Source organism: Dendrobates tinctorius, unplaced genomic scaffold (assembly GCF_039654945.1).
Source record: "Dendrobates tinctorius isolate UK_male_01 unplaced genomic scaffold, ASM3965494v1 ptg000105l, whole genome shotgun sequence".
Lineage (NCBI taxonomy): Eukaryota > Metazoa > Chordata > Amphibia > Anura > Dendrobatidae > Dendrobates > Dendrobates tinctorius.
The window spans coordinates 11161966-11188907 of record NW_027361773.1 but is presented as its reverse complement, the minus strand read 5'-3'; the positions used below and the strand labels follow the sequence as shown (position 1 = coordinate 11188907).

At 43.9% G+C, this 26942-nt stretch overlaps 1 protein-coding gene across 1 annotated transcript in view; it reads right to left on the bottom strand.

Moving 5' to 3' along the window:
* Positions 1 to 672: 672 nt before the first annotated feature.
* The window catches only part of ANKRD16 (ankyrin repeat domain 16), a 30916-nt gene continuing 4646 nt past the window's right edge, over positions 673 to 26942 (bottom strand). The window contains exons 2-7 of the mRNA XM_073589064.1: positions 17888 to 18108; positions 15521 to 15563; positions 9973 to 10081; positions 9102 to 9263; positions 5612 to 5690; positions 673 to 5068 (exon numbers count right to left, since the gene is read on the bottom strand). Of these exons, the coding sequence (XP_073445165.1) occupies positions 4902 to 5068; positions 5612 to 5690; positions 9102 to 9263; positions 9973 to 10081; positions 15521 to 15563; positions 17888 to 18108 (781 nt within the window). The 3' untranslated portion in view covers positions 673 to 4901. The remainder of the gene's footprint in view (positions 5069 to 5611; positions 5691 to 9101; positions 9264 to 9972; positions 10082 to 15520; positions 15564 to 17887; positions 18109 to 26942) is intronic.

Here is a 26942-nt window from a genome sequence, read left to right as displayed (position 1 = left end):
CTTTGTTTTGATGGAACAAAACATATATGCGAAAAGAAGTCAACACATGCAGTTTGAGAATGTGTGGGGTGGCTGGATGGAGCACCCAGGCCTGGCTTCGGAGGCTCTCATGAAAGAAAGAATGCGTCTACCTACGCGCCCATGACCCTGTGTGTTGGTGCTTTAAACAGGGATCTTAAGTGGCTGTCTCGAAAAAAGATTCAAAATGTGTCATGGTGTGTGATAAGTGCAATGATTTAAAGGGATGGGGTTAGGGTGGATGGGGGGAGGGTAGGGGATTTAGCATGTAAGTACAGTTATATCGCCTGTCAGGTTGAACATGGTTTATATTATATGCTAAAGTTAAATGTAGTGTCAAAGTTTCATGCTGACAATTTTTAAATAAAAATCATCTGATTTAAAAAAAAAAAAAAAACATGAGCTAACATAAAGGCGCACTACTTGTAGTGAGCTCAGATAAAGATCGCGGATGAAAAGACTGGGAAACAGAAGAGCGCAATACGGTCATATCTGATAACGGAATCCACTCACCTGGTAAGGTTGCACTGAGGCAACATTTGATAGGCACGTAATATCAGCTGCTACAAGACACCGGTCACGAAAAGACCAAGAGCGATATGTAACGGGATGGACGTGTCATTCAGTGCGCTGCTGATGAAGACTCAATACAGATTAAAATTTGAGAAAGTTTAATGTACAGATTTAAAATGTCAATGCGTTTCGAGGCTAAACGCAACCTCTTTATCAGGATGAAAACCTAACAATGTCTGTCAACCTGTCCTGTCCCCGACCAGAGCCCATCACGGCCTCACTCCATACATATGTATTGAGCAAGGTCACACCCCAACTAGGGATGCGGCCATCCATTGGGCGTGGCTGACATTTGTGTCCATATTGCATTAAAAAAAAAAAACTAAACAGACCACTATTTTTCCATGTCAGTTTTACTATCCATGTGGCATCCTTTTCTCTTGAACACAGAGAAAAAAATCAGATTGAGATTTCCCCGGATTCTCCTAACACAAAGGCCATGTTCAGTATTTGGTCAGTAGGCCCTCATCACCCACATGCCACTGATTTACAGATTTCTCCCTATAGGCCATGTTCAGACGGCCATATTGAAAAATGGATTTGTCGCAATCACAAACTGCGGACGTGACTGGCTTGATGTGGTTGTCCATATTGCGTTTGAGGCTGCTTTTACATTGCATGTATTATCCTGGTCTGTAAAACTGACCAAAGTAGCACATGCTACGATATTTTTCCACATAAGCCAAAAAATTGTTCATGAACACACACACACTAGCTATAATGGGTCTGTGAGTTCTCTGTGTGTGTTGAACATGTCAATTATATGCTTGCATGACCGAGAGTGTGAAAGTTCACAATCCGAGCCTTGAGGATAGGAGAAACCTGCATAAGATGACTCCATCTATCTTCTGCATCACAGTGCTGGCATCATCAACACACAAACATGGGAAACCACCATTGATACCAGCTGGGTCTGTCATAACTTAGAAAGGAGAGCACAGACAAGCTGACATGTTCATGTTTTTAAAGAAGACTTTTGGCCACTTTTCGTATGCCAAACTGGCTACATTAAAAAGTGAATAAAAAACAATGTAAGTGCATATTAACACATGACCATTAACCAGAGAAAACGAAAAGCAAAAAACACAAATATCCTGAACTAAAAGTAAAAAATATACTGCAAATAATGCATAAAGGTAGTAATAATAATAATAAGGGTATTTAGTAAACATAATTTTGATCAAAATAATGTACAAGCCATCCCGCCACGTCACGGCAACCCTTGTGGGACAGTCCCTACTCTAGTATTTAAAACCTTTTTACTTGCCAAGTGGCGTGAATGTGAATAAGGGTCGAGCGGCTGAACCACTAGTAACAGCTTAGGCCAGACTGGATGGCTTTCCCAGCTCAGAAAGAGGGCGGTCACACCCATATATGCACTGAATGCACAATGAAATGAATAAAAAACAAATCTTATTTTGATCAAAATTATGTTTACTTTTCTCAGTTCAGATTTGTTTTTTATTCATTTCATTGTGCATTCAGTGCATATATGGGTGTGACCGCCCTCTTTCTGAGCTGGGAAAGCCATCCAGTCTGGCCTAAGCTGTTACTAGTGGTTCAGCCGCTCGACCCTTATTCACATTCACGCCACTTGGCAAGTGAAAAGGTTTTAAATACTAGAGTAGGGACTGTCCCACAAGGGTTGCCGTGGCGGGATGGCTTGTACATTATTTTGATCAAAATTATGTTTACTAAATACCCTTATTATTACTACCTTTATGCATTATTTGCAGTATATTTTTTACTTTTAGTTCAGGATATTTGTGTTTTTTGCTTTTCGTTTTCTCTGGTTAATGGTCATGTGTTAATATGCACTTACATTGTGCATACACATTAACTTTTCTCAGTTCAGATTTGTTTTTTATTCATTTCATTGTGCATTCAGTGCATATATGGGTGTGACCGCCCTCTTTCTGAGCTGGGAAAGCCATCTAGTGTGGCCTAAGGCCTGTTTCACACTTCCGTTTTTGTGTCCGCCAAACGGATCCGTTTCCGTTTTTTTGACGGAAACTGATGCAAACGGATCCGTTTTTAAAAAAACGGATCCGTTTTTTTGACGGATCCGCGGTAACCACTAATGGAAGTCTATGGGACAAAAAAAACGGATCCTGCAAAAAAAATGGCGGATCCGTTTTTTTACGGAAACCAACGGATTTTGACGGATTTGAAAAAACGGAAGTGTGAAACAGGCCTTAGCTGTTACTAGTGGTTCAGCCGCTCGACCCTTATTCACATTCACGCCACTTGGCAAGTGAAAAGGTTTTAAATACTAGAGTAGGGACTGTCCCACAAGGGTTGCCGTGACGTGGCGGGATGGCTTGTACATTATTTTGATCAAAATTATGTTTACTAAATACCCTTATTATTATTACTACCTTTATGCATTATTTGCAGTATATTTTTTACTTTTAGCTCAGGATATTTGTGTTTTTTGCTTTTCGTTTACATTAAAAAGTGGCTGAAGAGCTGAATAAAAACTAGAATCATTATACCTCTTTGCATTCTTTCAATCCACTTTTTTTTTAATTTTCATATTGTATGTGTTTTTTTTTTTTTGCAGGACGAGTTGTACTTTATGTAGGTGTCATTTCTGGTACATAAACATATTTAATTTGTAGATGTAAAAAAATTAGCTAAAAAACAATTCTCTTTACGGAAAAACATGAAAAGTGACTGGCAAAGTTAATAGCAGGCACAATTCTTCATATACACAACTTGGATAACAGGCAACCTTGTAGCAGTTTCAGGTGGTGGCACTGGATACACTTGGTGCACTTTTATTTCCTCAATCTGTAGCACAAGCAAGTATTGTTCCAGCAGCCTCGTCCCACAGTGTCCCTGCTAAGGAAGCTTCCAAGTGGTATAAGAAGGTTTGTGTACAAGGAACGTGCTCAGATCGCATTGTCTGGCCTGACTGACAGGTCTCCTAACACCTGATAACTGCATCATTGGCTCATATGCACATACGAGTCAGTTAGCTTAGGTCTGATGGCTGAGAGGTATTCCGGCTGAGCGGAATCCATGAACACAGACCATGTGAAGCAGTCCTAATCTTCCTTGGCCAGGTTATCACTTTTCACAAGTCCCTCTGCACTGTAGAGGCTGGCTTTCTTCAGCTGCAGTAGGCCTCCAGACTCTCCTGGCTGCAAACTATTTTCTTGTTTGTTCCTAGCAGTCTTTCAGACATCAGTTTCTCTTCTCAATAGAGTACAAAAACGTATCTATAGTTATTTTCTGCCTGTTATTCTCTAATAGCTTCTCTGCACTTATTTTCACCTCCAGTAACAGTGCAGTAACTTGCTTTCACTTTTCCTTCTCACAAATATGCTATGCCCTGCACATGTGGTAAGCGACATAGCAAATCAGAAGAACTATACTACATTTCAAATTGGCAGTATTTGCTAATATGCTTAATATTACACCTACTACTGTAGATATTGGGATATGATTTTGGAGATAGGAATACCCCTTTACGTTAATTTATTTTAAAAAAATGCATGGTTTGTAATTTTTTTTTTATCTGTTTTTAAATCCTACGGAGGAAACTTATCAGCATGATTTTACAAATGAAAATAATGGTAAGGCTGTATAGGTCCAAAAGCAGCAATAAAAATGATTCTCAGTTTGTAGTAATCTGATGTGTCAGCGGTGTGAAATCGAGCATTAAAGCCACATGCAAATCAGCCTGAAAGTGCAATGAGGCGTGTTGATGCACTCAGAATGACTTAAGCCCCCGTTACACACTGCGATATCGCTAGCAATATCGCTGTAAAGTCACAGATTTTGTGACGTAGCAGCGATATTGCTAGCGATATCGCAACATGTGATACTTACCTCCGACCGGCTCCCCCGCTGATTATCGCTGGTCACGCGAGAAGGTCCTGGATCATTTCTCGTCGGGCGCTTCCTGCTGGGCTTCCTGTGGCGCCGATGAGCGACGCATGGACGCGGGCGGGAGGACGTCAGGATCGCCGCGTCTGACAGGTAAGTAGTGACCCCCTACCCCAGCGATGTCGCTGGTGAGATCTGCCTGTGTGGCAGCTCACTAGCGACCACTTAGCGATGCACCAGCGATCCATATCGTTGTCGGGATCGCTGGTGCATCGCTAAGTGTAGCGGTACCCTTAGCCTTTTTCACTACTCCCCACCGGGTGCCACCTTCCTGTCCTTTATTGGCAATTCTGCCATATACATAAAAGTTCCCTTTAATTTTGACTATTATTTTGGAGCTATAGTATACTTGCACAAGTCTATATGCCACTGCATTAACCTGTGTACAATTCTCTTTTCACAGACAGTATAGATCATTAAGTTTCCTTGCGTTCTTGAAGAAGTGCAAAAACTTTCATGACTTCATCTTTTTTTGCAAGCTGATTGGCAAATGTCCCATTGAAGTCTTCTGTGTCTTTAAGCCCAGATTTCAAGAGAAAGTCAACACATCCTGCATGCTGACCCGAGCAAGCCATGTGAAGAGCTGTAGGGAAAAGGGACAAAGTTAGTTTTACTATTAAAATGCACCACTGCTTCAATTGCAAGCATGTAAAACAAGTAGTACAACAATCTAAAATTGAAGATTAAAAGATGCTATTAACTAACTACACCATAGGATTAACTTTTAAAGCAATATCCGAAAATCAGTTCAATGTCGCTCCTCAGCACAATGCTTGCACCCCTCCCTTCTAGACACTGCCAAGCAGAGTTTGGCAGCTGATCCTGCAGTCTTAGACACTGCCGAGTTATGAATGTCAGTGTCTGGGAGGGAGGGGTGAAAGCATATGTTCCTAGAAAAAACTGAAGAAAAGCCCAGTCGGTCTGCAAGCAGAGATTTCACATACTGCTCTCCAAAATCAACAAATGTGAATATCTCTGCAACGGAGTGACGTAGCACAAAATGGAAACCAAAATCAGGGGGGCTCAGGTATTTTTACAAGGTGTTTAAATATTTTGAGCATGTGAAAAGGCGTCTTTAATGTGATCCACAAGTTAAATGTTGACAGGAGAATGTCATCAATCTTACCTGATCTTCCTTTCAAGTCTTGGCTGTTGAGATCAGCATCAAGGGATAACAGTGTTGACAAAGAATGAATATGCCCTTCCTGCATTAAGATAACACAATCAGTGAGTGTAAGGGCCCCATCACACATAGTGACTCACCAGCGATCCCAACAACGATATGAACTTGTCAGGATCGCTGGTGAGCTGTCAAACAGGCAGCTTCACCAGCGATCAGGACAGCGACACGCGGGTAACAAGCGGCGCATGTCGCTTAGTTACCCACTGTGTACCTTAGTTACCAGCACGCTGGTGCAGGGAGCTGGTAACCAAGGTACACATCGGGTTTCTAAGCGGCACGCGGCACTTAGAAACCCGATGTGTACCTTGGTTACCAGCTCCCTGCACCAGCGCGCTGGTAACTAAGGTATACATCGGGTTTCTAAGTGCCGCGCAGCGCTTAGAAACCCGATGTTCACCTTGGTTACCAGCTCGCTGATCGCTGGTCTCCCGCCTGCCACACGCAGTGAAGCGTGCTGGCCAGCGGGAGACCAGCGATCACAAAATGTCCTGGCCATTCCAGGACGATCAGCGATACCCGGCAGGGGGGCCAGTCGCTGGTAAGTGTCATACACAGCGATCTCGAAGGTGAGATCGCTGTTGCGTCACAAAACTTGTGACTCAGCAGCGATCTCGCTGTGTGTGACGGGGGCTTAAGTGGCTGTGGAGGTAATGATAATTATTAAATATCTCGCTATAATTGACAAATGTTCAATATTGAAGATAATCATCATGTCTACTTTACTAAGACTATTGGTTTTTGACTATGGAAAATAATTCCATCAATCAGAACAAGTATAGGACTTGTTTGAAATGATTATCATTTGTTTCCATTAAATACAGTTAGGTCCATATATATTTGGACAGAGACAACATTTTTCTAATTTTGGTTCTAGACATTACCACAATGAATTTTAAACAAAACAATTCAGATGCAGTTGAAGTTCAGGCTTTCAGCTTTCATTCAAGGGTATCCACATTAAAACTGGATGAAGGGTTTAGGAGTTTCAGCTCCTTAACATGTGCCACCCTGTTTTAAAGGGACCAAAAGTAATTGGACAGATTAAATAATTGTAAATAAAATGTTCATTTCTAGTACTTGGTTGAAAACCCTTTGTTGGCAATGACTGCCTGAAGTCTTGAACTCATGGACATCACCAGATGCTGTGTTTCCTCCTTTTTGATGCTCTGCCAGGCCTTCACTGCAGTGGTTTTCAGTTGCTGTTTGTTTGTGGGCCTTTCCGTCTGAAGTTTAGTCTTTAACAAGTGAAATGCATGCTCAATTGGGTTGAGATCAGGTGACTGACTTGGCCATTCAAGAATATTCCACTTCTTTGCTTCAATAAACTCCTGGGTTGCTTTGGCTTTATGTTTTGGGTCATTGTCCATCTGTAGTATGAAATGACGACCAATCAGTTTGGCTGCATTTGGCTGGATCTGAGCACACAGTATGGCTCTGAATACCTCAGAATTCATTCGGCTGCTTCTGTCCTGTGTCACATCATCAATAAACACTAGTGACCCAGTGCCACTGGCAGCCATGCATGACCAAGCCATCACACTGCCTCCGCCGTGTTTTACAGATGATGTGGTATGCTTTGGATTATGAGCTGTACCACGCCTTCGCCATACTTTTCTCTTTCCATCATTCTGGTAGAGGTTGATCTTGGTTTCATCTGTCCAAAGAATGTTCTTCCAGAACTGTGCTGGCTTTTTTAGATGTTGTTTAGCAAAGTCCAGTCTAGCCTTTTGATTCTTGATGCTTATGAGTGGCTTGCATCGTGCAGTGAACCCTCTGTATTTACTTTCACGCAGTCTTCTCTTTATGGTAGATTTGGATATTGATACGCCTACCTCCTGGAGAGTGTTGTTCACTTGGTTGGCTGTTGTGAAGGGGTTTCTCTTCACCATGGAGACTATTCTGCGATCATCCACCACTATTGTCTTCTGTGGGCACCCAGGTCTTTTTGCATTGATGAGTTCACCAGTGCTTTCTTTCTTTCTCAGGATGTACCAAACTGTAGATTTTGCCACTCCTAATGTTGTAGCAATTTCTTGAATGAGTTTTTTCTGTTTTTGCAGCTTAAGGATGGCTTGTTTCATCTGCATGGAGAGCTCTTTGGTTTCCTTCACAGCAAAACCTTCCAAATGCAAGCACCACACCTCAAATCAACTCCAGGCCTTTTATCTGCTTAATTGAGAATGACATAACGAAGGGATTGCCCACACCTGTCCATGAAAAATCCTTGGAGTCAATTGTCCAATTACTTTTGGTCCCCTTAAAAACCGGGTGGCACATGTTAAGGAGCTGAAACTCCTAAACCCTTCATCCAATTTTAATGTGGATACCCTCAAATGAAAGCTGAAAGTCTGAACTTCAACTGCATCTGAATTGTTTTGTTTAAAATTCATTGTGGTAATGTCTAGAACCAAAATTAGAAAATGTTGTCTCTGTCCGAATGTATATGGACCTAACTGTATTGTGATCACAGTGATTATTCGGCTATTAGAAGAGAAGTGCAAGTGCACAACTACACATGAATAATAAGAATAGTAAATGAAATGGGTCGTCCACTACTTTGATACTGATGACCTATTATTGGGCTAGGTCATCAATATCAATTCATTGCAGTCTGTCACACCTACTGATCAGCTGATATCAGCTTTGGAGGAAAAACAAAGCTCCAAACAGTGCTTAGCAGCCCCTCTGAGAATTGCAGCTCAGCTTCTAGAGATAAGCTGCTGTTCTTAACAATGGCCAAAAAAAGTGTAGTAGGGAACATATAAGAGACCATGAAACCTGCTGTGAGACTGGGCAGAGTTCTGGACCAAGTCAGCAACAGAAGAGCAAACTGGTGTTTGGCATGTGAATAATATCACGGGGGTGATTAAAATTAGAGAAGTGGAGACTGACTACCATGTAAGGCAGTGTCAGAGAAGGAGCCAGGTCTCAGGGCTGGAAGCCATCAAAGGGGTTGCTGAGAAAAAGGGGGAGAGCCACAAAGGCAGGTAGGTCTGAAAAACCATTGTAGGGTAATCGGTGGTTGAGTATTGTCTTGGAGCATTATTTAAGCCCCAGTGTTCAGCACCTGAATAGGACTCATTGACTTATGACCTGATCAATTGACATCTCAGGCTCTGCAGTGATTGAAGGAAGAGAAGGCTTTGTGGCCAAAGGTGGTCAAGCCTGGAAGCTACAGATATAGGATCTACGAGTAAGCAAACGTGCAAGTGGCGTCAAAACACTGTAAATAGTGAGGTCCTGACACATTGAACATAGTGATGTAAATTTATGTTTACCTGGTACTCTTAAGATGCTGCTGGTATCCCATTTTACAGGCTGCTGTCACAGGTAAAATTGGAAATGGGTAGTGGCCTAACAGCTGCAGGGACCCCAAATGTGACAAGCCACCAATAAACAAGTGGTTGGTTCAACCCAGAGAACAGTAACTGACCTTGGCTGCATAGTGAAGTGCACTGAGCTGCATAGACGTTGCGGTTTCATTCACATTGACACCAAGATGGGACACCAGGTATTGAAGTGATTTGTCCTGTCCTGTAACGGCGGCCCGATGCAGTGCATGAGCTCCCATGTTATCCTCTGCGGTGTAACAGACCTAGTGATAGACAAATGTAGGGCACAATTACGGTATCTCTTACCAGTAAAATAGGTGATTACAAAGATATGGAAAAAGGAAGTAAATGCATTTCTATTAGTAATAATAACAAACTGTGCCCATTTTCCAAGGATGACAGGACCAGAACCAGCCTGTTCTCACAACTGGTGATGGTGCCAGTGTTCAGTGTTAATGACCCACTAGCCAGGAGGGACTAATAATATTACAGTATACCCGTACCTGAAAGTAATTCTCTCACTCGTTTTCTGCTACCATCTCAGAGAATCGCACAAAATATTGATAAGCACGCCGATCTATAGCAAGTTAGTGCTTTTTTGTGAAAAAGTTATAATTGCAGCAAATCTTGAGTCCTGAATATTCATGACCTGTGGCAATCAGTGATGATTGACAGCTTCCCCCCTATTGGGGTATATTCACATGGGGCAGGCTCGTTGCAGAATTGTCTGTTAGTCTCAATCAATGAATCTGCCATGTGTGAACATACCCAGACTGTGCACAGCGAGAACAAGGTCAGAGGCCGAATACAACAGGACTCCGGATATAATGTTCTAATCCCTTCTTTTAGCTTGTTTATTCATTTTGCATACACATGGAATGCTCTACCATACACTTGCATGATTAAACTAAAAATGCATAAAAAAATAGTTTTTAATTTTTTCTATGATCACACTATTTCTTAGCGACATACCTTTTTCATTTCTATCAGCAGTTCAGCAATCTGGATGTGTCCATTCTGCACTGCATCCATGAATGGCGTTACTCCACAGCTGTCCTTACAATCTGGATCATAGCTGCACCTATGATTTTTAATGAGAATGATTTTTAATGATATTTTTTTTTTCATGGTTATCCCCCTCAAGGACTATGTAAATTTCCATTTTTAACATTTGCATTTTTCCCTCCACTTCTTCCAAGAGCCATAACTAATTTATATCTCCATAGACAGACATAGGGTTTCTTTTTTATAGGATGAGATGTAGTTTTGAATGACACCATTTACTTTACCATACAATATACTGGGAAAAAAAAACAATTTAAAAAATCCAAGTAGGATGAAATGGCGAAAAACTGTAATTCTATGTTTAGGTTTTGTTTTTTGGTGTTCATATTATGGTAAAACTGACCTGGAAGCATGATTCTCCAGGTCAGGACAATTACAGCTATACCAAACATGCTTGGATTTTTTATTAAAGTGGTGACTTTTTTAGAAGGATGTAAAACATGTTTTCCCATTTGTACTGTGAAAGATCAGTGTGGAGTAGGAATCTGGCCAGTAGGAGCAATGCCAAGTAAAAGACTGTGAAAAATGAGGATGAATGAACTCATGGAGATCAACATCCAACACTGCGGAGACACCATCACATGTTTCTCAACGCAGTGATTCTAGGGCAATGCCCCCACCTTTGTATATATTTACATATTTCCCATAAGGGATGGGGGCATTGCTCTAGAATCACTGCGTTGAGAAACATGTGATGGTGTCTCCGCAGTGTTGGATGTTGATCTCCATGAGTTCATTCATCCTCATTTTTCACAGTCTTCTACTAGGCATTGCTCCTACTGGCCAGTTTCCTACTCCACACTGATGAGGGGCAATACCCCAAAACAGCTGTCTGTGGATGGATACCATGTTTTGGCATAGGTGGTTTGCTTCATTGGAGACTGCCCTTCCCGTGGTTGTTCCCTCCCGGGGAAAGACCTGGCTGGTCATTGCTTGCGTTGAGAAACGTGATGGTGTCTCCGCAGTGTTGGATGTTGATCTCCATGAGTTCATTCATCCTCGTTTTTCACAGTCTTCTACTAGGCATTGCTCCTACTGGCCAGTTTCCTACTCCACACTGATGAGGGGCTATACCCCAAAACAGCTGTCTGTGGATGGATACTATGTTTTGGCATAGGTGGTTTCCTTCATTGGAGACTGCCCTTCCCGTGGTTGTTCCCTCCCAGGGAAAGACCTGGCTGGTCATTGCTTGCGTTGAGAAACGTGATGGTGTCTCCGCGGCTTGTGTTTTGCATATATTCCCATTTGTACTGTCATTTTCCAGGACCCATAATGATTTTATTTTTACATTAGTGGAGCCAAGTTCTGTTCTTTCGCGTGATGATCTTAGAGTTTTACAGTTTTATTGATAACAATTTGGAATACACAAGATAATGCCAATACTTGTCACTGCATTTTTTAGAGATGAATGGTGACCAAACCCACCCACAATTTTGGACATTTTATTTTTTTCTTTTCTCGTTACAACTTTTAACATTAAGTTAATTAAAATGGATGTGGTAATATCATTTTTTTAAATTATTTTTAAAAAAGGTGGAAAAGAAGGCGATTCGAGGTCTTATTTTTTTTTTTTATACATTTATTAAAAACGTTTTTTTTTTTGTTCGCTTTTGGGACTTTAACCTGTAATCTCTGATCTTATAATACCATATAGTTTTAGGCTATGCGCACATGTTGCAGATTTTGATGCGTATCCTCAGCGTTTTTTGACGCGCGGCTTTGCATCAAATCTGCAGTGTAGTGCACAGGTAATGTTAGTCTATGGTAAATTAAGAATTGCTGTGCACATGCTCAGATTTGCAGCGTTTTTTTTCCACAGTATGTTCTTTCTTTTTGTCTCTCTCTCCCAAAAACACATTACAATCCGCAGGAAATCTGCATCGATTCCGCAATTGTCTTCTCCTGCGTATTCTGACAAGAGATGCGGATTGTTTGCAGAAAATTCTGCAGTCTAATCTGCAACGTGTGCACATACCCTTACAGTTTATATTGAAAATCAATGACTCCTGTGAATTTCAGCTTATGGCTGAGCTACACAGTAGTATTAGGATGGCAGTGTTGAGGGCCTTCAGAAGGACCCCGGCTACCATGGCAACCCGTCAGTGCCCCGTGATCAAGTTGCGAGGAGCTGATGGGAGCCAGTGCATGAAACATAGGGATGGGGGTAGGGAGAAACCGGCGTCCACACTGGACTAGTCTTGTTGGACTCGGATCCATGCTGTCCATGGTTTGGGTAGCATGACTAATAACAGTTTCTCTTTAATCTGTTGCACTGGTCATCAGTTCCCAGATTCTGGTTTGCCGGGGGCGTACTCCGCTCCTGAAGACTGACAGTTCAGACCAGCTGCATAGATGTAATGCTGGTCTAAAGTGTGTCCTCTCTGATATTGAACAGCATCAGAGAGCATGGACATCACAGCTCGATCCATGCTTACCGAGCTCTACTGAGAAGAGCTTGTGCGTACTGTGCTCGGCCAGAACCAATGAGTAATATACAATAATATTAAATGTCCCTCCATTTTTGAGAATGCAGATGAAGTTTAATAAGATTACAATTGCAAAGTTGCTTGTTTTACAATTAGTTGGAAATTTTAATCATCATCAAGGTCATGAAAACCGTTTAAAAGGGAACCTGTCACCAATTCTGTCTTGTGTCAACTAAAACTACGACCTTAATCAACGCCTGTACTGCAGTCTCTATCAATGGTTATATAACCCCCTGTACACCCACCAAAAAACTTTTTGAAATTCTCCCATGCTGTGTGTTAATCCTGTTGGCCTGGTTCGATTGTTGTGGTTTCTGTGGTCTCCATCCCTGCTCCCAGCTTCTCCATCCCTCCTCCCGGCTTCTAATAGCCGTCCGCCTGCTGTAATTGACGAGAAATGACACCTTCTGCGTCATCCACGTAGCCGGGCGCAATCTTATGCCTGCACAGACAAATCGCATGCGCCATTATTTAGAGTCTACCCCTCTCTTGTGTGACATGCACATAAGGAGCTGTCTTGCACCACGTGCCCATACCAGAAAGCGCCTGACTTAATCCTGCTCATTTAGACACTGTTCATATGTTCATTTTTTAAATACATTAGATAGGGACTGCTTCAATACGGGTTACCTTGACGTTGGTGAAGCAGCTTGGCATACATTTTTTTGCAAAAAAAGTATCGACTAAATACCCTGTCTTTGTTATTACCTTTTATCAGCACTTGCTGATTACTGTTATATGTCTTATTGCAAGGTATTTTTGCACATTTGTCATTCTGTGCTTTTTGTTTGTGTTTCAGTCAGGGTGGTGTGAACATGGTCCAACAGACTTGTTCACATTGTGCATGTCACATGTGTGTTTTTAATAGTGCGCAGGTACTCTGCTGCAAAATGCACGTCAATTATATCAGGACAGCTTTCAGCAGCAGGACGGCGGGATGGAGAAGCCAAGAGGAAAGACGGAGACAGCAGAAACCACGACCATCGGACAGACAGGATTAACATACAGTGCAGGAGAACTTCTGAAGGTTTTTTGGGGGGTATACAGGGGGATTCAGGGGGTTATATAACCACTGATGGACTGCAGCACAGGCGCTGATTAAGGTCAGAGTTTTTAGTTGGCACAGGACAAAACTGGTGACAGGTTCCCTTTAAGCTGACATCACAGAAATAACGCTCCTAGTTTTCGTGTATTAGGGAGGTTTCTTTGACATAGTGATGGTCCTGGATGACTGCACTAGGCTTACATTATACTCGGAAGACATTTCAGTTTATGAACTAAAAATATGCAGCTATTTTTGTGAATATTTGGCACACTAGGACAATGGTCATATACATAATGTGCTGCCCTTGAAGGGAATCTATCAGCAGGCTTTTGCTATGTAATCTGAAGGCAGCATGAGATAGGATTAAAACACAGATTTAAACAATGTGTCACGAGTCAGGCTGTGAGCTGTTTACTTATACTGAAAGTTTTAATCATTTGGTGATTATCATTGTCTGGACTGCATCAGCTACAGAGGCATGTGCAGGCCACTCCGTCTCCGCCTCTCCTGTGATAAGCAGCTCACTGTCTAAAGATCTGTCCACAGAAAGCCTGGTGTGGGCGGGGTTAGCTTTCTCAGCTCTGCTGCATTGCCGAATCTAAAAACTCTGATTGTGTCAGAATGTCTGGACCCAGTAATCTAAGTCATACATGGTTGGATTCTGCTTCTCTTTGTCTACATCAGGCTCTCAGATGAAATAGCAAAAACCTGCTGACTGATTCCCTTTAAATTAAATATCAACTTTAACCCCCTCCCAATATATGATGTACTATTAAGTCATATGTCTGTTCCCCTTTGTTGATGCGGACTCAGGAGCAGAGCCCACATTGTTTCTGGAAGTTGATGGCTGTGATACAAGGAGGGTGCATCTGCTCTCTTCCACCACTCCATGACAAAGGAAACCAGTGTTTCTGAAACGCGTTGTAGGCTGTGTGGACTACGGAGACACCTGTACTGGAGTTTATGGAGACGTCACTAGAACTTAACTATTGGCGTAAGTGAGACGATCACGCTATCGGTAAGAGTGCTACCTCACACTCCACACTTGTAGCAGGAACCATATCCCATTGAAGACACTCATGGAGAATTGTATAGACTCTCATTCAGACACTAGTCACTGTTAGGAAGGACACCCCTCAACCCACTTTTCAAGTACTACTGGTTCTCTCCCCTTTCTTTTAGGTATTAAATACATATAGTTACATCTACTTGCAATCATTGAGATCTAGTCACAGATTCTTGTTTACCTTTACTTTCATCTAAGTATCAGCATATATCTTACACGCTTGTCCTCATAGCACTGGAGCTGCTTTTTAGAATTTCTGTGTACCTGGATAAAACCAAGAAAAAATTGCGCAATTTCAGCGCAAAAATACAACTTGTCCTGCAAAATGGCTATATTACATCCTTTGGATATATCAATGGAAAAATCAAAAAGTTACGACTCTTGGAAATAAAGGAGGAAAAAAACAAAAAAGCAAAAAACAGGGTATGCTCATCTCAATAGGTGATGGCATATAGCTAGTATATGTCAACCCTAAAGATCTATCTTCTGGAACCTCCACAAACCAGAGAATGAAGGGGCTGAAGCATTGCGTGTTTTCCACAATATTTTCCTTTTCATGAGAGGTGTTGCAAGGTGACCAAATAGACAATCATTAGATGCAAAGTTGTAATGTAACATTATAACACTAATTTCAGAGTCAGAACTAGAACAATCGGTTGTTGATGTAGCTGAACTGATAATAGATTTTCAACATCCTGCTGTTTTTGAAGTTCAATAAAAAGGTGGCCAAAGACTCACCGATGAGGCCAAGGATGCAGGGAGGCCACCTTGGGTACGTTTTTACTGAGCGGGGAAAAGTCCGTGTAAATAGGTTTTTAGTGTTGTGAAAAATAACAATACAAAGTATTAAAATGTTACCTTACTAGAAGAATCTGTACCACATCCAAACATCCATGCATTGCTGAAAAAAAGAATAAGGATTAGAATATGAATACACATAGTGTATATTCCTAGTACATCAATCCATCCCTGTCCTGAAATCATTAGGTCACAGTCCTCATACTCAGTTGCAGTTTTGGGCCGGGACACACTGGGCCACGTCTTGATTCTGATGGTCTATCATCTATCCAAAGTCAATGGATTATCATTAAAGAGGTTTTTTTAATCTGACCAGGGATAATTTTTGTCAGGCACCGTATCTTATTATATCTTGTATTCAACTCTGGTTTCCAGTTGGATCGGTCATCAAGAGATTTGCAAACTTGTGGTCATGTGCCAACTAGCCAATCTTCCTGGTTCCTGAAATGTTAGTGTTACAGCACTGAGAGGAGCAGGGAGAGAAGCTGGTTGGTATAAGACCACGTGGGCAAATTGTGATGACCCATGGAACCGGAAAGCAGAGCCAAATTCCAATACTATACACTGTTAGAATTGGGCATTATATGCTGCCGAAAAGATTAGGACTGGCCTGGAAAACCCATTTAATGATAATGCAAAATGACACATTGGAGAAGTTGTGCAGGGTAGCTCCATAAAAGTTTCCAAGCGACCACTGCCAGAGGCTACTGTAGCTGCTGGCAGGGGTTTTGGGTGTCGGACCTTCACAGATCCAATATCAATGGCCTTTCTGAGGTAGAGGCCATCCAAGTCATTTGCCCCTTTAAAAATGTTACTTTGCACCGCAAAAGAACTAGTGTTCGTACACTTCTAACCAGAAAAAGAATAAATAAGTTCTGAGTCTCAGCATATGGCAACAACATATTCACACATTAAAAGGTCAATTAAAAATATGATGCAGAACTTGACAGTTTATGTGGTGTCCTCCACAACTCACATTATGAAGATAACACAAGTAATAACTGACAAAATAACAACCACCATGACGCGTTCTCTCGCTTGGCTTTCTCCTCCAACATTGTATTCTACAGTGTCTGCAGCCTTAGGTTGCAGATACTGTTGATGTCCGGACCAGGGAGGGACCCACGGTAGGGACATAGTGGCCGTGAGAAGGAGAAGCAAGGGTCCATCGGAAGATCTTCTGGTGGGCCAGTCTGATGCAGCCCAGCGATGTATAGTAGTATGGGGAGTCTTTATGCGTAGGACCTGTAGGCACTCCAGCCGGCTACCCCATGATGTACAATATTTAGGGGTTATTCACCCGTAAAAGCAGGGTTTCTAGTGAGAATATTTCTGTATTATAGTATCTGATGGAAAATGCCAGTAGTTTCTTAGTTTCTGTTTGTCAGATTTTTACGGATTTAAAATCTGTCACGTGAAATCAAGAAAAATATGTATAGTAGGTAGAATGGATTTAGAGGTCACAGTCTTGGAGGCTGTATGGGAAAATACAACCATGCACATGATAAGTTTTAGTATGCTTTTTATGTAGTTGTGATATTATAACATTTAGGCTACTTTCACACATCAGTTTTTTGCCGTCAGGCAGGATCCGGCTATTTTTAGAAAAAACGGATCCGGCATAAATTTTGGAGAACTGTAGAAACGGATCCGTTTTTTTGCTGGATCCGTCTAGCAGGTTATATCTGTTCCTGGGGGCTGGCCAATTGGATCTGAGCATGCGCAGACTTAAAAAAACCGGATCCGGTGGCTGGATCCGTCTTTTTCTGGATCCGGCGCATTCCGGCGCCCATAGACTTTCATTGTAGCAAAAAGCTGGAAGCGCCGGATCCGGCGCTTCCGGCTTTTTCGCCGGAGACAAAAAACGTTACAGTAGCCGTTTTTTCCAGACGCCGGAATGAGACAAGTTGCCGGATCCGGCAAAAAACGGATGAAACGCAATGCCATCCGGCACGATCCGGCGCTAATGCAAGTCAATGGGGAAAAACTGGATCCGGCATTGCATTTTGCCGGATCCGGTTTTACAAAAAAAAGCCGGATCGCGCCTGAAGGCAAAAAACTGATGTGTGAAAGAGGCCTTACCTAGAAACCTTTAAACGGGTTTTCCCACAAAGTACAATTTAATCAATAGATCTTGGAATAAAAATAATTTCCATAATTTGATGTTAATAAAATGTTCCTGTGCTGGGATAATCTTATAAATGTGCCCCTGCTGTGTACTGTGTAATGGCTGTGTCTGACCGTGCAGGAACATGGCCTGATCACACCACAGCTCCTGATCAGAGATTATCTCAGCACAGGAACATTTTTATTTAACACGTCCAATTGTGGAATTTATTTTTATTCCAAGATCTATTGATTAAAATGTACTTTGTTCATGAGACAACCCCTTTAATATAACATTCTGCCTGCTACAAAGGTGGCTACCTGCTGTGTGCAGCGGTGTTCTCTTTATCTTGCTCTCCGTATTCCAAATATCAGGAAAGGTATCGAGCAGGTAAGTGATGACAGCGGGGTCACCTTCTCTAGATGCAATATGAAAACTGTTCCATCCATCCTTATTTTTCAGCTTGGGGTCGGCCTTGTGCTCAATGAGATCTCTGATGACATCTACATTTCTTCTTGTGCAAGCCATCATCAGGGGGGTCCTAAAATAGATAGGTGCTCCCATTACATGAAAAAAATGGTACAACTTTGTGAGAAATAAAAAAGGTCACATGACAATCTATTGAGTCTGCCCTTGGCGGCACATAATAGAGTATAAGATTTCAACCGTGCCCCCATCACTAAAATTCCCAATACCACTCTATTATATTGATGGGAACAATTAACTGGTAGTTATATATACACTCCTCAAAAAAAACAGGATTTTTGGGTTGCTTACCGTAAAATCTGTTTCTCGGAGCCTTCATTGGGGGACACAGAGACCATGGGTGTATGCTGCTGCCACTAGGAGGCTGACACTATGCACAAAAAAAGGTTAGCTCCTCCTCCGCAGTTTACACCTCACCGACCGGCAGGAAATTCCTCAGTTATTGAGAAAGCAGTAGGAGAAGTAACAGAATAGATTGAAAACAGAACAGACAACTCAACTGTAAACAACCAACAAACATAACAGGAGTTGTAGAACATGGGAGGGTGCTGTGTCCCCCAATGAAGGCTCCGAGAAAGATTTTAAGGTAAGCAACCCAAAAATCCTGTTTTCTCTTTCACCTCATTGGGGGACACAGAGACCATGGGACGTCCCAAAGCAGTCCCTGGGGTGGGAAAAACAAACTCCCATCAGGCCAGCGGATTCACTACCGCAGCCTGCAGGATCCTTCTACCTAGGCTGGCGTCCGCCGAAGCGTAGGTGTGGACCTTGTAGAATTTCACAAACGTGTGAACCGATGACCAGGTTGCAGCTTTGCAAAGCTGCAGCGCGGAAGCTCTGTGACGTACCGCCCAGGAGGCCCCCACTGCCCGGGTAGAGTGCGCTCTAATTCCCGGAGGGGCCGCTCGATGTTTGACCCGGTAGGCCTCCAAAATTGCCGATCTGACCCAGTGAGCAATAGTGGCTTTGGAGGCCGGCTGACCTTTTCGCGCTCCATCTGGAATGATGAAGAGAGAGTCTGTCTTCCGCAAAGGAGTCGTCCAAGCTAGGTAGACCTTCATCGCCCAAGTCCAGCTTGTTTAAGGAGCGCTCCCGAGGGTGAGTTGGACCCAGACAAAAGGACAGGAGAACAATATCCTCATTCAGGTGGAAAGTGGACACCACTTTAGGAAGGAAAGAGGGCGGAGGCCGCAGAACTACCTTGTCCTGGTGGAGTACCAAGAAAGGAGAGCGGCAAGAGAGAGCTGCCAATTCCGACACACGCTGGATGGAGGTGATGGCTACTAGGAAGGCTACTTTCCATGAAAGGAGAGATAGGGAAACCTCCCTGAGAGGTGCAAAGGGAGGACCTTGCAGGACCTCGAGAACCAGGTTAAGATCCCAAGGATCTACGGGCGCTCGGTACGGAGGAGCCGTATGAGCCACTCCTTGAAGGAAGGTTTTGACCTGGTGACGAGAGGCCAAGGTCTTCTGGAATAAAATGGACAGCGCCGAAACTTGACCTTTTAAAGAGCTGAGGGCGAGGCCTGCATCAAGCCCTGGATGAAGAAACGCCAGGACAGAAGGGAGCGAGACACGCATGGGCGGGATATCGTTGGCTTCGCACCAAGTGAAATAGGCTTTCCAAGTACGGTAATACATTTTGGAAGACGATGGCTTCCTGGCCCGGATCATGGTATGAATAACTCGATCCGAAAAGCCTGATCGTTTCCAGGAAGAACATGCAAAGAACTTGACTAGAGTGCCAGAGGGAGCCGGAGGACGGGCACAATCAGGCTTAGAGTTAGACATAGTGAAGGAGAACAACTGAAGCAGTGCCGGAAGGTTGGGGGACAGAAGGCAAAGGAGGGTGTCAGTCTGCAGTTGCAGAGCTACTAACGGTCCGGTGTCCCCAGAAGCTATGCTACACGACTTGTCTGCAGATGCAGGGCAGAGGAGAGCGGTGTCCGGCTGACAGACTGAGGGAGATCGGTGTCCGGCTGACAGGCTGAGAAGATGGTTGCCGCCTGAGAGGAGCAGGAGGAACGTGCGCTTTCAGGGGAAGGGCGGAGCTAACCATCGAGCTGAAGGAGGAACCGCCCGCTGGCCAAGAACAGGCTAGGGTCCAAAGGAGAGGCGGTGGGCGGACCTAGAACGGGCGGGAGAGAAGCCCGCTTAGGAGAAAGGGGCGGGGCGTGGCCACGACGCTGAAGTAGGCCCGAAATGAAGCCGGGACCTAAATTAATAGTGGCGGCCGCCTGTCAGCGCGGGGCGGTCCCGCAGCGCTGCCGTGGCAACCGTCCTGAAGAACGCCGCCTGATGTCTGCCGGGCGGGAGAAGCCCACATAGGAATGAAAGCGGGGGGGGGGGAGAAGCGCAGAGCAAGGCCGACACTGAAGCCGGGGCCTGGATTAACTGCGACGGCCATAGAGGTGCGGGCGGCGCAGAGACCTTGCATTAATGCCGCAGCAACCTCTTTGAAGAATCTTGAGGAAACCAGAAGCCACTGAGAAGCCCGCCTAAGAATGTGGAGGACCCCATACTTACCTCCGTGTTTGCATTCAATAAAGGTACCTCAATATCCCACGCTGTCCGATCCGTCTTCTGTTGTGTCCGCGCCTCTTCCAACCGACAGGCTCTGGTAGGCGAGTGGGTGGGAGACGGAGGGCGAGGACCACCTGGATCGCTGGCACGCAGCCGTGCTCTCATGGTCCCGCTGTGGAGAGCTATGAGGATACGGGGTGGCAGTACACGCCGTACTCATAGTCTCTTTGTGGGAGTACAGTTGTGACTTTTCACTCTGTATCCCTCCGGATTCCGGAACCTGAAAAGGAACGACGCACGTCGAGGTAGATAGGGGTCTAACGAAAGACCCGTGTCCACCTCCTACTGACACTAAGCTAAACTGGGGAATTTCCTGCCGGTCGGTGGGGTGTACACTGCGGAGGAGGAGCTAACTTTTTTTGTGCATAGTGTCAGCCTCCTAGTGGCAGCAGCATACACCCATGGTCTCTGTGTCCCCCAATGAGGCGAAAGAGAAATAAAGGGAACACTAAGATACCACATCATAGCTATTACTGAATGAAATATCGCAGCTGCAAATCTTTATTCATTACATAATGGCATGCAGTGAGAACAAAAAAACATAAAAATGATCAATGTAAATTAAAATTAATATCCCATGGAGGTCTGGATTTGGAAGGAAACTCAAAATCAAAGTGGAAAATCAAATTACAGGCTGGTCCAACTTCAGTGGAAATGCCTCGACAACGAAATGATGCTCAGTAGTGTGTGGCCTCCACGTGCCTGTTTGACCTCCCTACGACACCTGGGCATGGTCCTGATGAGGCGGCGGATGTTGTCATGAGGGATCTCCTTCCAGACCTGGACTAAAGCATCCGCCAACTCCTGGACAGTCTGTTGTGCAACGTAACGTTAATGATGGAGTGAGACATGATGTCCCAGATGTGTTCAATCGGATTCAGGTCTGGGGAACGGGCAGGCCAGTCCATAGGTTCAATGCCTTAATCTTGCAGGAACTGCTGACACACTCCAGCCACATGAGGTCTGGCATTGTCCTGCATTAGGAGGAACCCAGGGCCAACCGCACCAGCATATGGTCTCACAAGGGGTCTGGCAGTCAGGTTACCTCTGGTGAGCACATGGAGGGCTGTGCGGCCCTCCAAAGAAATGCCTCCCCACACCATTACTGACCAACTGTCAAACCGGTCATGCTAAAGGATGTTGTAGGCAGCAGATCGCTCTCCACGGCGTCTCCAGATTCTGTCACGTCGGTCACATGTGCTCAGTGTGAACCTGCTTTCATCTGTGAAGAGGACAGGGTGCCAGTGGTGAATTTGCCAATCCTGGTGTTCTGTGGCAAATTCCAAGCGCCCTACACGGTGTTGGGCTGTGAGCACAACCCCCATCTGTGAACGTCGGGCACTCAGACCATCCTCATGGAGTCGGTTTCTGTTTGTGCAGACACATGCACATTTGTGGCCTGCTGGAGGTCATTTTGCAGGGCTCCGGCAGTGCTCCTCCTTGCACAAAGGCTGAGGTAGCAGTCCTGCTGCTGGGTTGTTGCCCTCCTATGGCCCCCTCCACGTCTCCTGGAGTACTGGCCTGTCTCCTAGTAGCACCTCCAGCCTCTGGACACTATGCTGACAGCAAACCTTCTTGCCACAGCTCGCATTGATGTGCCATCCTGGATGAGCTGCACTACCTGAGCCACTTGTGTGGGTTGTAGAGTCCGTCTCGTGCTACCACAGGTGTGAAAGCGCACCCAACATTCAAAAGTGACCAAAACATCAGCCAGAAAGCATTGGTACTGAGATGATGTGGTCTGTGGTCCCCACCTGCAGAACCACTCCTTTATTGAGGGTGTATTGATAATTGCCAATAATTTCCATCTTGTCTATTCCATTTGCATAACAGCATGTGAAATTGATTGTCAATCAGTGTTGCTTCCTAAGTGGACAGTTTGATTTCATAGAAGTTTGACTTACTTGGAGTTATATTCTGTTGTTTAAGTGTTCCCTTTATTTTTTTTGAGCAGTGTACTGTATATAAAAGAGTATTAGAAGACATTTGGTTAAATCATTCTTGGATTTCAAGGTAATGTGCAGCTGAAATTCAGATATTTATAGCGGTTACCACATTATGTCATAAATGAATAGTTCATAGGGAATTCTGAGTAATTGTTAAAAAATTTTTTCTTGTGAAAAAAAGACAGATGGTAAAAACTTAAGAGACACCAAAAATGGGTTTACCATACTGGAAAAAAAAAGCGGTGTCTGTGTGAGGCAGTAGAAGCCTGTTGTCTCTTTAATCCCTTAAGGGCAAGCAATGCTATACTTGTATTTTCATTATTTCCTTGCCTTGTTCCAAAAGTCATAACTTTTTTCATTTTCACGTCATCATTGCCGTATGAGGGGTGGTTTATTTTTTCGCAGGATGAGTTGTAGTTTTGAATGACTTCCATTCAGTTTATCATTAAAAAAAAAAACAAAAAAAAAACTGTTTTGCTTAAAAAAAATTTTTTTATATTGCTATTTTTGTAAATCTGTTTCTTTATTTTTCCAACAATAAATTAACATAAAGGCTTTTTTTTTGTACATTGAGCTGACCGCTTTATCAACACTATTTTGGGGTACATAGAAAGTTTTGATAATTTTTTTATTGCATTTTTTTGGGAAAAATACAGTGACAATTTCAATTTTTATTTTGGCATTCATCGTTTGGGATAAATAGTTTGATATTTTAATAATGGCAATACCAAATATGTTGTAATTTTACTGTATATTTACTTGGAAAATTGGTGACGGGTTTAATACTTATTTCACCTGCTGAGGACCTACACCAGCAGATGACATGGCTCCCCAAACCATCACTGACTGTGGAAACTTCACACTAGACCTCAAGCAGCTTGGATTGTATGCCTCTCCACTCTTTCTCCAGACTCTGGGTCCTTGATTTCCAAGGTCTATTGTGAAGTATCCACAATCAATGATGGTTTTGGGAGCCATGTCATCTGCTGGTGTAGGTCCACTTTGCTTTATCAAGACCAAAGTCAGCACAGCCACCTACCAGGAAATTTTAGAGCACTTCATGCTTCCCTCTGCCGACAAGCTTTTTGGAAATGGGAATTTCATTCTCCAGCAGGACTTTGCACCTGTCCACACTGCCAAAAGTACCAATACCTGGTTTACAAACAGCAGTATCACTGTGCTTGACTGGCCAGAAAACTTGCCTTACCTTAACCCCATAGAGAATCTATGGAGTATTGTCAAGAGGTAGATGATAGACACCAGACCCAACAAAGCAGATCAGGTGAAGGCTGCTATCAAAGCAACCTGGGCTTCCATAACACCTCAGCAGTGCCGCAGGCTGATCGCCTCCATGCCACGCTGCATTGATGCAGTAATTGATGCCAAAGGAGCCCCGACCAAGTATTGAGTGCATTTACTGAACATATATTTCCGCAGGCCAACATTTCAGATTTTAAAATCATTTTTCCAAGCTGGTGTTATAAAGTAAATACAACGCAAAAGCACTTGGGAGTATAATCCAAAAAAATATTTTTTATTGAAGTTCAAAAAACATCAAAATGATTAAAAAACCAGAGGCTACTAATGCACACAGAAGGACTAAACACTAGCAAAGTATCTGAAAATAATGCACAAAGCCCATAATTAGATAGTAAAAATTAAGTAAATACCATAAAGGCATAAATACAAATATAACCAAGACTTGCAAAAAATGAAGTGCATAAATTAACACAGATTAGTCATGCCTGAATGTTACAAGAGACCCATATATGAATGAAGTGAATTTAATGAATAAATGTGCCAAGTGACAAGAATGTATATGTAAACACCAAAAGTACTAAAGAGATTATATATGCATCAACCTGCATTCATTTTCTGCAAACTAAAGTGCTATTTAGTGCATATATGTAAACATCAAAAGTACTAAAGAAATTTTGTATGCATGGGACTATATTCATTGTCTGCAAACTAAAGTGCTATTTAGTGCATAATGAAAGGAAAAGACCAAGTGGTAAACAAGATGTGACATGCCTCCTGATGAAGTGAGACACGAAACGTGCGTTGGGGCGGCTGGACTTCCACTGGCTTCTTGTAAGATTACTTTGCATATTTTTGCCTCTTATATTGATGCTAGCTATGAACCCGTTCTACGCCCCGGGGGCGAGCATTTTAATTGGTATATGGTCTCCCATCCTGGTATGTGCTGCCACCCTCCTATCCTGGTATGCATAGCACCCCTCATTAATATCCTGGTATGCATGGTACCCTCACCTCCCCAATCCTGGTATGCATGGTCCCCTCACCCCTGAATCCTGGTATACATGGTACTCCCTCATCCCTATCCTGGTATGCATGGTCCCCGCACCCCCTATCCTCGTATGCATGGTCCCCCCACCCCCAATCCTGGTATGCATGGCCCCCTCACCCCATATCCTGGTATGTATGGTCCCCTCACCCCATATCCTGGTATGCATAGTCCTCTCATCCCCCAATCCTGGTATGCATGGTACCCCTCATCCCCCAATCCTGGTATCCATGGTACTCCCTCATCCCTATCCTGATATGCATGGTCCCCTCACCCCCTATCCTGGTATGCATGGTCCCCTCACCCCCTATCCTGGTATGCATGGTACTCCCTCATCCCTATCCTGGTATATTTGGTCCTTTCAGCCCCCTATCCTGGTATGCATGGTCCCCTCACCCCATATCCTGGTATGTATGGTCCCCTCACCCCCAATCCTGGTAAGCATGGTCCTCTCACCTCCCCTATCCTGGTATGCATGGCCCCCTCACCCCCCCAATCCTGGTATGCATGGTACTCCCTCATCCCACAATCCTGGTATGCATGGTACTCCCTCATCCCCCAATCCTGGTATGCATGGTCCTTTCATCCCCCAATCCTGGTAAGCATGGTACTCCCTCATCCCCCAATCCTGGTATGCATGGTTCTCCCTCATCCCCCAATCCTGGTATGCATGGTTCTCTCACCCCCCCTATCCTGGTATGCATGGTCCCCTCACCCCCCTATCCTGGTATGCATGGTCCCCTCATCCCCCTATCCTGGTATGCATGGTACCCCTCATCCCCCTATCCTGGTATGCATGGTACCCCTCATCCCCCTATCCTGGTATGCATGGTACCCCTCATCCCCCTATCCTGGTATGCATGGTCCTCTCACCTCCCCTATCCTGGTATGTATGGTCCCCTCACTCCTACACACATACAAAAAAACCCAAAAAAACAGTTATACTCACCCTTCTTTCCTGTGCTCCAGCGCTGTCACCACGTTCTGCCTGAGGCCGGGGGAGGAGTCTGGCGCCGGAGTACGCGCATGCCCATAGCGCTGTCCGGCACCATATTGCTGAAGACACACTGCAAGTGTGTCTTCAGTAAAATGGCGCCGGACATAGCGGTATGCAGTGTGTATGCGTACCGCCATCTCCGACGCCATACATACTCCTCTCCGCGCTGCCTCATTCTGTCTGGAGACAGACTGTGCAGGCGCCTCGCGCTTGCGCAATCTATAAAGACTTCGGACAGAGTGACGCTTAGCCGGTTATATTATAGATTCTTTTAGTACGTCTCATGAGTCCCTGACTGTTTTTCCATGACTACTGGGTCTTTTTCTTTCATTATGCACTAAATAGCACTTTAGTTTGTAGACAATGAATGCAGGTTTTTGCCTCTTATACTGACATCCTTTTAGTAAGTCTCATGAGTCCCTGTTTTACCACTTGGTCTTTTCCTTTCATTATGCACTAAATAGCACTTTAGTTTGCAGACAATGAATATAGTCCCATGCATACAAAATTTCTTTAGTACTTTTGATGTTTACATACACTCACTGGCCACTTTATTAGGTACACCTGTCCAACTGTGTGTTAAGACTTAATTTCTAATCAGCCAATCACATGGCGGCAACTCAGTGCATTTAGGCATGTAGACATGGTCAAGACAATCTCCTGCAGTTCAAACCGAGCATCAGTATGGGGAAGAAAGGTGATTTGAGTGCCTTTGAACGTGGCATGATTGTTGGTGCCAGAAGGGCTGGTCTGAGAATTTCAGAAACTGCTGATCTACTGGGATTTTCACGCACAACCATCTCTAGGGTTTACAGAGAATGGTCCGAAAAAGAAAAAAAATCCAGTGAGCGGCAGTTCTGTGGCCGGAAATGCCATGTTGATGCCAGAGGTCAGAGGAGAATGGGCAGACTGGTTCGAGCTGATAGAAAGGCAACAGTGACTCAAATTGCCACCCGTTACAACCAAGGTAGGCAGAAGAGCATCTCTGAACGCACAGTGCGTCGAACTTTGAGGCAGATGGGCTACAGCAGCAGAAGACCACACTGGGTACCACTCCT